Genomic DNA, 14502 nt, shown 5'->3' with positions numbered 1-14502 from the left:
TTGGTTATACCAAAGGATGGCAGATGATTTAAGTTAAGTTTGGTCATGGGAGAAAGAGTAACAAACATATTGGTCAAGCACAAGGAAATGAGTAACAATACCAGCCATCTGCACTTGTGCTAACTGTTAACTTTTACACTGTGTAGAAATGTGCTGTGTTGGGGTTGGGGATTTATAGAGCGCTTGCCTAGCAAGTGCAAGGCCCTGGGTTCAGTCCCCAGCTCCGAAAAAAAGAAAAAAAAAAGAAATGTGCTGTGTTTTTTTTTTTTTTTTTTTTCTTTTTTTTTTTTATTCATTTATTATATATAAGTCCACTGTAACTGTCTTCAGATACACACGAGGTATAGACAAGGGCATCAGATCTCTTTACAGATGGTTATGAGCCACCATGTGGTTGCTGGGAATTGAACTCAGGACCTCTGGGAGAGCAGACAGTGCTCTTAACCGCTGAGCCATCTCTCCAGCCCAAAACTCATCTTACTTTTTTTTTTTTTCTTTTTTTTTTTCGGAGCTGGGGACCGAACCCAGGGCCTTGCGCTCGCTAGGCAAGCGCTCTACCACTGAGCTAAATCCCCAACGAAATGTGCTGTGTTTAAAGCTGAGAACGAATGGCTATTAACACTTAGAGTAGTAAAGGGAAGTCTGGAACAAACACAAAAAAGGGAGAAAAAAAATCTCCTGAGCACCAAGTTACAAAGACCAAACCCCAGGAGGGCAAAGAATAAAGCAACCATCTCATGATGTTTTTCTAAATTACAAAGACTCCTGGAAAATAATGTAAGCATGTTGGTTTAGTAAGTTATCTAAAATATATGTATCCCAGGACTGGAGAGATGGCTCAGTTAAGAGCATGTACTGCTCATGCAAAGGACCTGAGCTCAGCTCACAGGTTCACAGTGAGTGGCGTACCTAAAGGTACCTATAGTGATGCCATGGCAACTACAACACTCATACACACAATGAAACTTGTAGCTTTTGTTCTGTGTTTTGAAAGAAGGTGTCAGTATGTATCCTTGGCTGTCCTTGAGCTCAGAGAGACACCTGCTTCTGCTTCCTGAGTGCTGGGATTGACAGCATGCACCAACATGTCTAGCCTAGAAAAGTAATAGTCTTTTAAAACTAATGGAGCTGGCAAGATGGCTCAGTGGCTCAGAGGACACAGATGTAGGCCCACAGGGCAGCTTAGTATGCAGTTGCGGACACCCAGATCAGGCATGTATGTGTAATGTATACATGCACGCATGAGGAAAAACACTCATACATGTTGAATAAATGAATCTTTAAAGAAAATAATTTAACACGCACACCACACCATTTTCTGTGAGTAGCTGTTATGACGTCACCCACCTGCTTCTTCAGCTTCCTTCGGAAAAACTCATACTTTCTTTTGTAATCTCTGGAGTAGGGCACTGCCTTTAGTGGAAAAAATTTGAAAAAAAAAAAGAAGTTTAGGTTGTTCTTATTGTAGATGAGATTATATGTCCCCCTGGATATTTTAATGAATATATATAAAAATAAAATAAAGAATTACTTGAAAATTAAGGTTTCATATGAAGAAAAGCAAACAAAAAACTTAAATTAAAAAATTCTCTTTAAGATAAAATTAGACACAACATTCAACTGTCTCTTTGACTGCAGTTTTCTTCATGTAATTTCTTTTTCCTTTTATAAAGGACAGTCTTTCTGTGTCTTTGGCTATCTTTGAATTTTCTATGTAGACCAAGCTATCCTTGAACTCACTCACAGTAGTCTTGCCGGCCTGTGACGTCTGAGGTTAACAGGATGTGCCAGCATTCCCAGCTCATGTAACATGCCACAGACAAAGAGAGGTCTTTCAAGCACAGAAAATCTCTACTTCTGAAAGGCTCTGAGAGTGCCTTCTCCATTAAAGGAAAAACTAAAAACTCCCACGAGATCCCTTTATTATTTTAAAAGAGTATATACATCATAAAAAGAAAGAGTACTAATCTAAAAAAGGAAAAAGAAAACCAAGCAAAACAAACAAAAAACCCCCATACATCCTATTTTCATTAATTTTGTAAATTAAACAAAATCTGAAGAAATGGAAAAAGTAGCTACATGAGAGTTTTCTATAAACGAACCCAACTCAAAAACAGTATAATCATGGGGCACTGAAATATTTATACAAACATGAACAAGGTTTCAACAGTAGGCATGTGCAATGGCTCTGACTAGAAATCTAGTTTCAGGTGTGATCCCGGAGATGGCAGGGGCTGCCACTTATCCTGGCTCAGACTGGCCCCTCTCTGCTTGGCATCTTGCTTTGAGACGGCCTGGACTGCACAGTCTACTGTCCGAGTGTGTGGAGCAGGGTAAGATGGCCTCACACCATCGTAAGAGCAGGCAGCGTACGGAGGCCAGAGAAGGCTACTCCTCTACAGTTCCACCCTTGACCCAGAGCACCAGGATGCGGGAAGACTCACTGGTCCAGTTATGGCCACATTCTGCATCCGAGGATCTTCCCACTGTGTCTTCTTTATATCTAAGAGGGAAAAGAAAAGAGATGTTCCTCTTCCTGGTGCCCACAACTGCGTGCTACCAACAACTGCAAAAGAGGAGGCATAGGGCACGTACTGTGATTTATGAAGAAGACCCTTCCATCTGTGTGCGTTCTTTCTTCCCAGCCTGGCTGTAATAAAACAGTCATTGCAACTACTTCAGTACCACATCTTACATGTACAGGTCATAAAAACACAAACAACAAAAAGATGCTAGCATTGAGTGCATGCCTAGTTTGCAATAATCATTTTTAGCAAAAGGTTATCAATAGTTTAATAACAATGTTAATTATAGTTGTTAAATAAACTTCTACAGGTACAAAATGTCTGAGTTAGGCAGGTGAGCTCAGCAGCAGAACTTACAGGTAAAGGTCCCAGGTCATTGGAGTCGACTGGTGTCTTTCCTCTCAGATGAGCAGGAATTTTCGATCTTGGATCATCCTTTATTTGTTTTAGTCATAAATAAAACAACACACATTTTAAACACTTTGGCTACAGTTGCTTTGTAACACCAATAGATTTTTAAAACAGTAGTTAGAGCATTTGCCATGGGACTGTGAGGACAGGGTCTGGATTCCCAGGGCCCATGCGAATGGCAGGCAGGCCCCAGTCCACTCTAATTCTACCCTTGGATGACAGAGAGGGGACCTCCCCCATGGCAAGCTGTGCAGATTAACTAGATACAAAGATAAGTTGTGGGTGGGTGGGCGGAAGATGTGACAGTTGTTTCGTTGAATTACTTGAAAAGTGGTGGAGCATGAGTTCTGCCATCAACCTCAGGCCTCCACATCCATTCACGTGCATACACACATATGAATGTATAAAAACACATACAAAATACACACGCATACATAGAAAATGGAAAAATAATGAAATAAATAAAAATCTCCTATATTTTATTCACACTTCTTGCGTTTTGAGAGAGGGCCCAGACTGGCCCTGGAGTCCTGGTCCTCCCACCACACAGCCTTTTGAGTGCTACCTCAGGCACTTATAACAGGCACGTGCCACTGCACCAACTTATAAATCCCTTGTGACTTATTTCTTCTTCTAGAAGATACTGCTGGGAAGTCCTACTAATAGGAGAGTGTGTCACTTCCTGGCAGAGTCAGAACTGATGTTGTCCATTGGGAACCATTTCAGCCAACTGTGAGGTCACCACAGGTACTGAGGACACTTTACCCAGCCCATTAGAACCTGAACTGCATCCAGTGTTCCCTGCACAGAAGCTGGTACAAGAGGGTAGCATTCACATGCAGGCCGGTGAGATGGCTCAGGAGGCTGAGGCGCCGACTGCCAGGCCCCACACCCTGAGTCTGATACCTAGGACTCACATGACAGAAGGACAGAACAGGCTACTACAAGTTAATTTCGCTCTGACCTCCAAACACAAGCAGTGACACAAATGCATGTACATAGACAGGCTAAATGATGATATAGGTGTAATCAAAGAAAATAATGAATAAACAAACAGAATCACACGTTGTGGTCCTATCTGCTTGAGCACTTGGGTGTACTTTCCCAAGATAATTCAAAATGCATATGGGGGCTGGAGAGATGGCTCAGTGGTTAAGAGCACTGACTGCTCTTCCAGAGGTCCTGAGTTCAAATCCCAGCAACCACATAACCATAACCATCTGTAATGGGATCTGATGCTCTCTTCTGGTGTGTCTGAAGACAGCTACAGTGTACTTATAATTAATAAATAAATCTTAAAAAAAGTTCTATTTATTTGGATTAATTAATGTACAATTACTTTAATATTCTATTAAGTTATTAAACTCTTTCAGATTTGTTTTAGGTATGCTGACCTTTAAAATAGTTCTTTCAGTCTTAAGTGTTACAAGTTTGAAGAACTTTTTTGTGATTAGCTAAACACCACCCAACTTTAAGAATTAAAAATTAAGAAATATCAAGAACACTGACTGCTCCTTCAGAGGACCAGTGTTTGTCTCGCAGTACCATGTAATAGTTTACGACCATCTGTAACTAACTCCAAAGGATCTGACACCCTTGACACCCTCTTCTGGCCTCCAGGGCTACACAGGCATATATATAAATATAGGCAGTCAAACACATAAAATAATGTAAATAAATTCTAATGACGACACTAATAACAATAAACATCTGTCCTGCTTAGCCTCAGTCTTTCTGGTAATATTAATGAATGAGACAGAAACTTGAAAGTTCTTTAATCTCATAAAGGTAGAAAAATTATTACTAAAAGTATTGCTAAGCCTTTATGACTAGTGAGCCAAAAACTGGAAATAGTTTATGAACACCTCTATAAAATCTAACATAATCTCAACAAGAATAAATGTACATTGAATACAAATAATATTAATAAGACTCCCAAGAGTTGGGGATGTGGCTCACCTAGCGTGCATAAAGCCCTGGCTTCCAGGCTAGAGGTAGCTCAGTGGTTAAAAACAGTGGCTGCTGTCTCCAAATGGCAGCTCATAGCTGTCTGTAACCCAGCTCCAAGTGATCTGACCTCCTCACAGAGACACACATGCAGGCAAACACCAATGCCCATAAAATAAATAAACCCTAGCACCACAGAAACAGAACTCATGTGTGGTACCTGGGAGGTAGAGGCAGGCAAATCAGGAGTTCAAGTTTAGCTTCAGTTATACAGCAAGTTCTACAACAGCCTGGGCTACATAAGACTGGGTACTGAACCTGTGTCCTCTGCAAGAGCAGCAGGTGCTCTAAACCACTGAGCCAACCCTTCACCCTGTAATTATAAACACTCGTTCACAGACACTAATCATCAAGACTACCCTTTAGCAAAACATCTGAGCAGGCACCCAGGGAGATGACTCGATGGATGAAATGCTTGCCATTAGTGTGAAGAGCTGGGCTCAGGACCACAGCACACACAAAAACGCCAGGTGGGTATCGTGGCCTGTGTATGATCCCACTGTCTGAGAGATGGAGACCGAATCCCAGAGAAAACTCGAAATTCAGCAGAAGACCCTGACTAAAGAACATGGAGAGCTATTGAGGAACACACATGGTATCAACTCTATGCCTCCACACGGTGTTCTTTCATGTGTGTATAAACACATACATACACTCATACACATTTACACGAACATGCCCACAAACACATAAACACAATGGCATGCATGCCAAAACTAAACAACACAGGCACTGAAGGTGCAGTCCTCTAAAGGAGCAGATCACTGCGTTGTTCCTGTCCTGATCCAGCAGACTTGCTTCAGGTAGTAACGCGTGATCAGTCTATGCTGGAGGCCCACAGGAGATGGCAGAACACACAGAAGATACTAGAACTGTGGGGTCTGAGCTTATGCCCAGGGCGCTAAGACAAGCTAAGAGTGCAGAGTACCTGCATGGTGGGCTTGGACCATGTGGTTGTCTTAGAGTTGTGGTCTACATAGTACGATCGTCCTCTGTCATCTTGTTTTTCTTCCCAACCTGGTGGCAATCCAGATGAAGTAGGCAAAAGCTAATACACACAACAAAAAGCCTCCATGTTAATCAGCAAGAACTACTGACAGAGGCCTCGTGCCTTTCTTCACTGCGAGTGCTGAGAAACCCTCGTTTTTATTTTAAAGGTACACCACTCATCAGAAAATATTGTTAAATTTATAACAATGAACCACAGTTAAAATCATATTTTAAAATATATTTAAAAAACATAGCAATTTACCTGGGAAGAAAGAAAAGACAATGAACATAATAAAACTTGTCAATACGCGGAGCTATGTAATTTGGGGTGGGAACATTCACACACAGGCTTGCGTACAAACTGATGGGACTACTGTTAACTCGGGTCCACTTTGCTTATGACAAGTTGAGGCTTTGGAAAGGAAACTAAGCCAATGTTTCTAAGAAAAGGAGCTAAAGCCTAAACTGAGGCATGCTAACCTCAGAAACCACAGTTAGGTGCTGGGTGGCAGAGTGGATCTCTGTGAGTCTTGAGTCAGCCTAATCTACCAAGTGAGTTCCAGGACAGCCAGGGGCTACATAGTGAGATTTTTGCTTCTCCTTGCACATGCTATAGTCTGTAAGAGGAGGCCAGACTAGACGGGGTATCCCCAAGACAGGATAACAAGGTAGTCCCTTCATGGCCTTTACGATTTTGTGTCATGTTGACTAGGCCAGTGGTCTTGACTGGACTGAATCTTTTTCCAAGACAAATAAGCCACACTCCTGAGCTGATACATAAATCTCATTTCTCAAAACCGATATATAGAATGCCAGTCAAAGGCGCACTGATTGGCGGGAAAGAGGAGGGACTTCCCAGAGGAGACATGGGACGTGCACACATCAGATGAGCAAGGATAGAACTAGGATTTGAGAAACCAGGTGTTAGGAAGAGAGTAGGAAGGGGCCAAGGCGGCAGACAGCAGGCAAGGGGAAGGGTAGGCTGAAGAGGCGGGAGCCTCAGAGTTTGATTCTATTTGAAAAGCAGGTGGGACGGGACAGAGCTCAGTGAGTAGAATGCTTGTCTAGCTTTCTTGAAGCCACAGGTTTGAGCCCCACCTCTGTGTAAATCAAGCATGGAGGAGTATGCCTGGAATCCCAGCAGGAAAACAGGCATTCAAGGCTTGAGATATATGAGGTCTGGTCAAAAACAAAATAAAGTGGTTACGTGAGGCAATGAGAACTTGGTGTAATCAGAGAGGAATCAGGAAGAAGTGAGAACCATTGTGGAGATGGCAGGACTCTGATGAGAGCACAGGAAAAGAGGCACCTGGAAAACGCCAATGTGGCAGCTACACACACTGAGCCAAGTGAAGGAGGGTCCTGGCTAGACAACCCACACAAAGGGCAGGTATGACTGTCAGGTACATGTCAATCACAGCTGCATGCTGTGCATGACACATGGGTAACAGTGGCCCAGCATCTCCGAGCAGCAGGGACCGAGCCGAGAAGCCACATCCCACTTGCCAACACCATCACATTAGCATGGGGCTCGATTTATAAGAAACAGCACTCTGAGGCTCAATTTCCAAGGTTGTACGGCATGGTTCCTCCATCCCTGCTGAGCAGTCACTCACACTCACTCTTGTGATATCCAAGAATTAGAAAATTAGCCGAGTTTTTTTGTCATTCATTCTTAGCCAAGAGGAGAGAAAACTCACCACAGGAAGTGTAGGCTGTTCCTCAAAGATACAGGTTTGCGAGCTGCCTCCTCTGCTGGAATGGTTCTTGAGGGGAGGAAAACAAGTAACACTTTGAGGTCTATCCTCAAGCACAGGCAATGGAGTGAGACTATGGGGACAGAGTAGGACACGGCATGTGGGAGGGTGTTGCCAAGACCCACGGGGGATGCTTTCTCTTTCCACCCTCGATCCTGGTCCTTCCACTTTCTGGTCCTCCGATGTCCACAACTGGACTTGGATTTTCCCTCTAGCTCATTCTTTCATCTTGTCATTCTTATCCAGTTTAAATATGTCTTTTTTGGCTATACCCAAATAAAAAAATTTCACGTTGATTACCCCATCAGTGACAAGGGGTTCCTGTTTCAAGCCACATTTCTGCATGCCGGCTCTAGCCAGAGGGCTGGTTCTAGGCCCCACTGTTCTCTGGCTGCAGCATTCAACAGAATTTCAGCTTGGTTGTGCAGCACCAAACACCATGCTTCTGCCCTGGGAAAATGCCCCTTCCTCATCCCCAGCCACTTCCCGATTCACAGCTCAGGACTGGGCATTCCACGCCAATGATTTATTTGCTGGAAATCCATAGTCTCTTGTCCCCTTCACCTCAATATACAAGCTCTAACCACTAAATGAAGTATCTTACTTTTGTTATTAAATGATATGACTTCAAAACTTATAAACATTAAACATAAAATCAGAATATCCTAAATTGTATTGTTTATGGTAACACAAATGGTTAACCTAAATTCATCACAACAGGAAATGGTGTGTACTTTCAGGACAACTTGTTTCTCGTGATTTTAAAAGAACATTGATATTCATGGAAACAGTCCAATTAGCAAATGAAAAAAATAACCAAAAGGCAAGTGTAAGAGGATCTCAAGGGGACGAAGGTGTAGCTGGGAGGTAAGACACATGCTCTGCACACGTAAGGTTAAGTTTGATCCTCATACCCCAAACCAACCAACACATAAAAACACAAAATAGGAACACACACACGAATATACACGAACGAACGCGCGCGCGCGCGCACACACACACACACACACACACACACACACACACACACCCCATTTAAAATTACATATAGGATCGGGAGAAAGGGCTCTGCAGTTAGAGTGCTTGCTGTTCTTCCACAGGACCAGATTTTGGATCAGCGCCTCTCCTGTAAGTCCAGCTTCAAGGGATCTGATATTCTCTTCTGAATTCCTGTACCCATGTGCACAAACCCATATACAGATGCATACATCTGATGTTCTCTTCTGAATTCATGTACCCATGTGCACAAACCCATATACAGATGCATACAGACATGCACACGGATACATTAAAAATAAATCTTCTGTAAAAACTTTAAAGGTATGTAAGTATGTGTATACATGTATGTTTATGAATAGATATTTAATGTCTAAGACACTATATATCAAGCCACTGATACTTATTAAGGCAACATAATTTGGAGTTAAGAAGGAAGAATCATGGGGCTGGAGAGATGGCTCAGCGGTTAAGAGCACCCGACTGCTCTTCCAGAGGTCATGAGTTCAATTCCCAGCAACCACATGGTGGCTCACAACCATCTGTAAAGAGATCCGATGCCCTCTTCTGGTGTGTCTGAAGACAGCTACAGTGTACTTATATATAATAAATAAATAAAATCTTAAAAAAAAAAAGGAAGAATCATTTTTGATTTTGTAAACCTCAATAATGTCTCAGGGTTCAACCCATTCATGAAATGGTTGAAGAATACACCTAACAGTGATGGTAACTCACACAAGGCCTAAACATGACAAGGGTACACTGCCGCATCTGGCTTTTATTTTACACAGTTCTGGCATCATGCTCAGGGCCCCATATAAGCATGGCAAACACTTTGCTGAGTCACCTCCCCACACCTATTCTGTAAATCTGATGAATCCTTTTCCTGGGCCACTGACTAATTAAATAAGCAAACGGGAAACAGAAGAGACTGTGGGAAAGAGGAAAGGGATCAGGGAAAGGTGACCTGACGGATACTGACATAGGTAGGGACATACAACCGTGTAAGTGAAGCCTACATACTGCTCTTCTATGATGAGGGTCTGGTTACCAGCATCCACATGGTAGTTCACTCTCTGTAACTCCAGTTTCTAATCTGTCATTTATGTTGGGCCTCAGAAGACATCAAGCATACACATGGTATAGATACATGCAGTCAAAACACACACACACACACACACACACACACACACACACACACACACACACACACACTCTTTAACACCCCCATTCCCACTCCTACCCCAATCTCAATTCACACAATCAAGACAGACAAGAGGCCTCCACCACTCAGGAAGTAAGCTGGCAGACACAGGCAGGGTCATGGCAAATCCAAGTTGCCTTTTAAATTGTGTCTGAACACAGGCAAAAAAACAACAAAACCCAAACAAACGAAAGCAAAACTAACAAAGCCAAAAGAAACAAAGCCATTGCCTAAGCTGAAGAATACCAAACGGCTGTCAGGTCTGCTCTGCTCTGCTCCTCAGTGAGTTGTGTCCTCACAGGAGCCTGGTTACTCAAGCACACCATTCTCTCCACTTCCTGACAGCATGCAGAGTACACTCCTCGTTCCCCCAACCTACTTTAAAACTACCTAAGGAATGAAACTCCACTGTCCTCCCTGACATCCTCGCACCGACAGCGAGTTCCTTCCTGCTGAAATGAGCAAGTCAGCGCCTGGTTGCAATGTTTCTGATGGGTTTGCGAGGAGGCAGTGAGCGAAGGACCCTGAGACCAGTGTGCACTAGGACTATCCACATTCTGCTCCACGGTGTTACGGGGGAGGAAGGGTAAGTGAAGAACCACACTGGGAAGTCTCAGCAAGTCACCATCACACGCCATCGAAGACAGAAGCTTACATGAAGCACAGCTGTCAAATCTACTCATGACATGAAAGCCATGACAAAACCTAAAACATCTTACTGAGCTGGTGACTGGCTGGCTGGTGGCCGGGTTTCCATACATGGTGAGTCTGGTATCTAACTCCTCTGCGAGGCGGACCTGCACGTCTGGGTGACCTGACGGAGGCGACTGAACAGCCTGACCACTGTACATGGTGTTCTCATCTTCTCGTACAATCTCCCAATTCTGAAAAGAACAGAATCCACACTCATCCACTGCTTAACTGTGCTGGAAATGGGAACAAGAGAATGGCGGGCTCATACCTCAGGGGACTCGTGGTTGTCAGGGCCATCCACATCCTCCGATATCTGCCGCCTGGTGGTAAATGCTCGCTGCGCCTGCAGCTGAATGTCACCATTCTCATCATCTGTGAGGTCATCCCTAGGGCAGAAGTGTAAGAAGGTATCACCCTGTCTTGCTACACTTAGAATCAAAAAGTCTGCAATTAGGAAATATTTCGATTGAGTTTATGGGTCCGGTATGCTGATCAGACTGTCAGCACACTGGTAGCTGGTCTAGGGCACTGGGGCAGGAGAGAATATACACTGGAAGTAGAAATCTCAAGCATGTGTAACAGCTGATGTTGTTCATCACTGTGCCTAGTTTGATCCTTACATTATGGTAAAACACTGACCAAAGGCAACCAAGGGAGGAAAAGGCTTATTTAATTCTACAGGTTCTAGTTATGGCAAAGGGCAGGACCAGAAGCAGAGGTTGCTGCTAACTGCTTCCTCACACCCCAGACCACCTGCCCAGGGGTGCCACTTCCCACAATGAGTCACACCCTCTTACATTAATGATCAATCCAGAAAAGGCCCTCAGACATGCGTACTAAACACAATTCCTCAACTGAGGTTCCCGCTTACCAGCTGAGCCTATCAAATTGTGAATTTTATTCACATATATGGTAACAAAAGTGTTAACTAAACTTGTATAAATAAATATTCATGTGTGGAAGTCAGAAACCTACTTGCAGGGATTAGGTCTCCCTTTTTATCTTGTTGGCTCAGAAAGATCAAGCTCAAACAGCCGGTTATACTGGCCCCGAAAATATTAATTTGTTTGATGTTAGACCAAGATAGCTTAGGAAATCAGTTGTTCAAAAACATAATTTTTGCCATAGTGGTGACATACACCTTTAATTTTATTAATTAGGAGGAGGTAGATATCTTCGAGTTTGAGGCTAGGCTGTGTCTACAGAGCAAGTTTCAGAACAACAGGTCCCAGGGCTACACAGAGAAAGCCTGCCTCAGATACCAAAGCCACCAAACACGCACACATTCTTAAGGTGAAACATGAAAAATTGCATATCCTGGGGCTGAAGAGACATCTCAGCAGCTAAGAGCACTGGCTGCTCTGCCAGGACACAGGGCTCAGTTCCCAGTGCCCAAGGGGTAGTGCACATCTACAACATCAGTTCCAGGAGCCCCTATCCTCTCTTCTACAGACCTACAGGAGGGCAAAACAGCCATACACAAAGAATGAAGTAAAAATTAAGAACGAAAACGGACATTGGGCAGCTGGGGGTGCTGTGTGATCTACCCGTGGGACACTGGGCAGCTGGGGGTGCTGTGTGATCTACCCATGGGACACTGGGCAGCTGGGGGTGCTGTGTGATCTACCCGTGGGACACTGGGCAGCTGGGGGTGCTGTGTGATCTACCCGTGGGACACTGGGCAGCTGGGGGTGTTGTGTGATCTACCCGTGGGACACTGGGCAGCTGGGGGTGCTGTGTGATCTACCCGTGGGACACTGGGCAGCTGGGGGTGCTGTGTGATCTACCCGTGGGACACTGGGCAGCTGGGGGTGCTGTGTGATCTATCCGTGGGATACTGGGCAACTGGGGGTGCTGTGTGATCTATCCGTGGGACACTGGGCAGCTGGGGGTGCTGTGTGATCTATCCGTGGGTGCACACACTGTAGTGACCGTGAGCAGACAGGAGGCGCTTGGTGTAGATACCGTTCATCCACGCCACTTCAGGATCACAGGAGCACTCAGCCTCCTCAAAATCCAGATATTCAACCCAGCATTCCCACCAGACAGAGCGTGAGAATGGTGTCCAACTGTCCATCTGTCCACAAGCATCTTCTCCCAAACCCTCCAGCCACTAGAGGATCATTCTCTATTGTGACTTGTAAAAACATAATTGTGATTAATGGTTCTAAGAAATGCTTAAGTTTTTTTTCTTCCACCTTTTACTAAAAAAGGCCACTAAGGAGATAGGAGCTTGAATATATGAAAGGTTATATATATTCATCCTTGCCCTCTGCATGTGCATGACCCATGTCTACCATCCGAATTAGAGAAGGGCCCTAACAAAGAGCCTTCATTAGTGACCCCTCCATGAGTAAAAACTAAATTATATTTTAAGTACTGGGATGGTGGTTCAGTTCCAAAGTACTAGCTTAGCAGGAAGAGGACACTGGGCCCAAACTCTAGCAGCACAACAACAGTGCAGAAAGTTACGAGTGGCCTTGACCTTCGGATCCTCCTTCCTCCACCTCTCAAGTGCTATGAGACAGGAGTCACTTTATGTGATGCTGAGAACGCAACTCCGGGTCTCCTGTAGGCAAGCACTCTACCAAGTGAGCCACAGGGCTAACCTGAAGTAATTTTTCAACATATGTGGGGCTTTTTTTTTATTACATTTTATTTATTTACTTGTTATGTAGTGTGTTGAGAGCTGTGAGCATGGCATGGCACACATGTCGTGATTAGAAGATGGCTTTTGGTAATCTTCTCTCTTTCTACTCTGTGGGCCCTGGCAATCAAATTGGAATAGTCAGGGTGGATGGCAAATGCCCTTCACACCCTAAACCATTTTGTTGGCCTCCAAATAATTTTAACTATTATCAAATCATTTTTTAAAAACCTCAGGTAAGATAGAAGTTTTTCAGTGGTGGTTGGCCTGTAGTTTAGGGATTCCCTACACCACTATAAGCCTACTTGAGACGCAGCACCAACATGCTAAGAAGCAGCAAAATCTATGCAGATTGGCACATACTCAGGGCTTGGTCTTTTCCATTGTGTTGTTCTAGACTCATGGTTTACGTAGTAGGTCCTTCCAAGGACATCCTGCCTCTCTTCCCACCCTGGAGGTAGGGGAGAAGGTTCTGGTGGATGCTGCAAATGGGTGGCAGCATCTGGTTGGTCCAAAACAACCCAGCCAGGCTGAAAAACAGAATGGAAGCAATTAACTTAATGACTTAAAACAACAACAACAACAACAACAAAAACAACAGACAAAAGCCCAAACCCCCAAACTCTTTACAAATTACAAATAAAGGAAAGTTTACATTCAATTCAAAAAATTGTGCATAAACAGAATTAGTTCATGTTCAACTCTTTTTTCTTTTCTTTTCTTTTTTTCAGAGCTGGGGACGGAACCCAGGGCCTTGTGCTTGCTAGGCAAGCGATCTACCACTGAGCTAAATCCCCAACCCCCCATGTTCAACTCTTAAGAACAGAATGTGAATACTTTGTAACCAAGGCTTTCCTGCAAAATGATAAACATTTCAATATTGTTTGAGAATGCCTTAAGTTTTCAAAAAGCTTAAAATACAAAACAAAACATACTAACAAAAAGGAATAAAACAATAAACCCCATGACAACTAAAACCAAATCCTTTCAGTAACTGAACAACGATGTGACACCGGAAGGTGCTGAGGAACACAACTGAAGCCAAGCTGAGCCTGGCCACTCACCCCTCCCACTGAGAAAGTGCACCGCTTATGATAGAAATTAACAAACACTAGAGACATTAAGAGTTGTCCACTGATGTCCAACAGACACAGGAGAGTGCCTGAGAATCAGTCACCACTCGGGGATGTGTACTGAGAGACCCATCATCACTCTGATACTGAAATGTGCATATTTCTCCCCTACACCCAGGACAAGCACTGTGGCCAGGCC

The 14502-nt window shown here is 43.8% G+C and overlaps 1 protein-coding gene across 4 annotated transcripts in view; it reads right to left on the bottom strand.

Annotated features, from left to right (window-relative positions):
* Positions 1-14502, bottom strand: part of Nedd4 (NEDD4 E3 ubiquitin protein ligase) — an 84892-nt gene that overhangs the window by 15503 nt on the left and 54887 nt on the right. For all 4 annotated transcript variants that reach the window (XM_063264950.1, NM_012986.1, XM_039080889.1 and 1 more), the window contains 9 exons: positions 13594-13760; positions 10852-10969; positions 10610-10774; positions 7634-7699; positions 5872-5991; positions 2883-2960; positions 2596-2650; positions 2445-2503; positions 1348-1413 (listed from right to left, as the gene is read on the bottom strand). In XM_063264950.1, coding sequence (XP_063121020.1) covers positions 1348-1413; positions 2445-2503; positions 2596-2650; positions 2883-2960; positions 5872-5991; positions 7634-7699; positions 10610-10774; positions 10852-10969; positions 13594-13760 — 894 coding nt within the window. The remainder of the gene's footprint in view (positions 1-1347; positions 1414-2444; positions 2504-2595; positions 2651-2882; positions 2961-5871; positions 5992-7633; positions 7700-10609; positions 10775-10851; positions 10970-13593; positions 13761-14502) is intronic.

The sequence above is a fragment of the Rattus norvegicus genome, chromosome 8 (genome assembly GCF_036323735.1).
Source record: "Rattus norvegicus strain BN/NHsdMcwi chromosome 8, GRCr8, whole genome shotgun sequence".
Taxonomy (NCBI): domain Eukaryota; kingdom Metazoa; phylum Chordata; class Mammalia; order Rodentia; family Muridae; genus Rattus; species Rattus norvegicus.
Note: the sequence above shows the minus strand (reverse complement) of the source record. Positions and strands in the feature narration are given on the sequence as shown.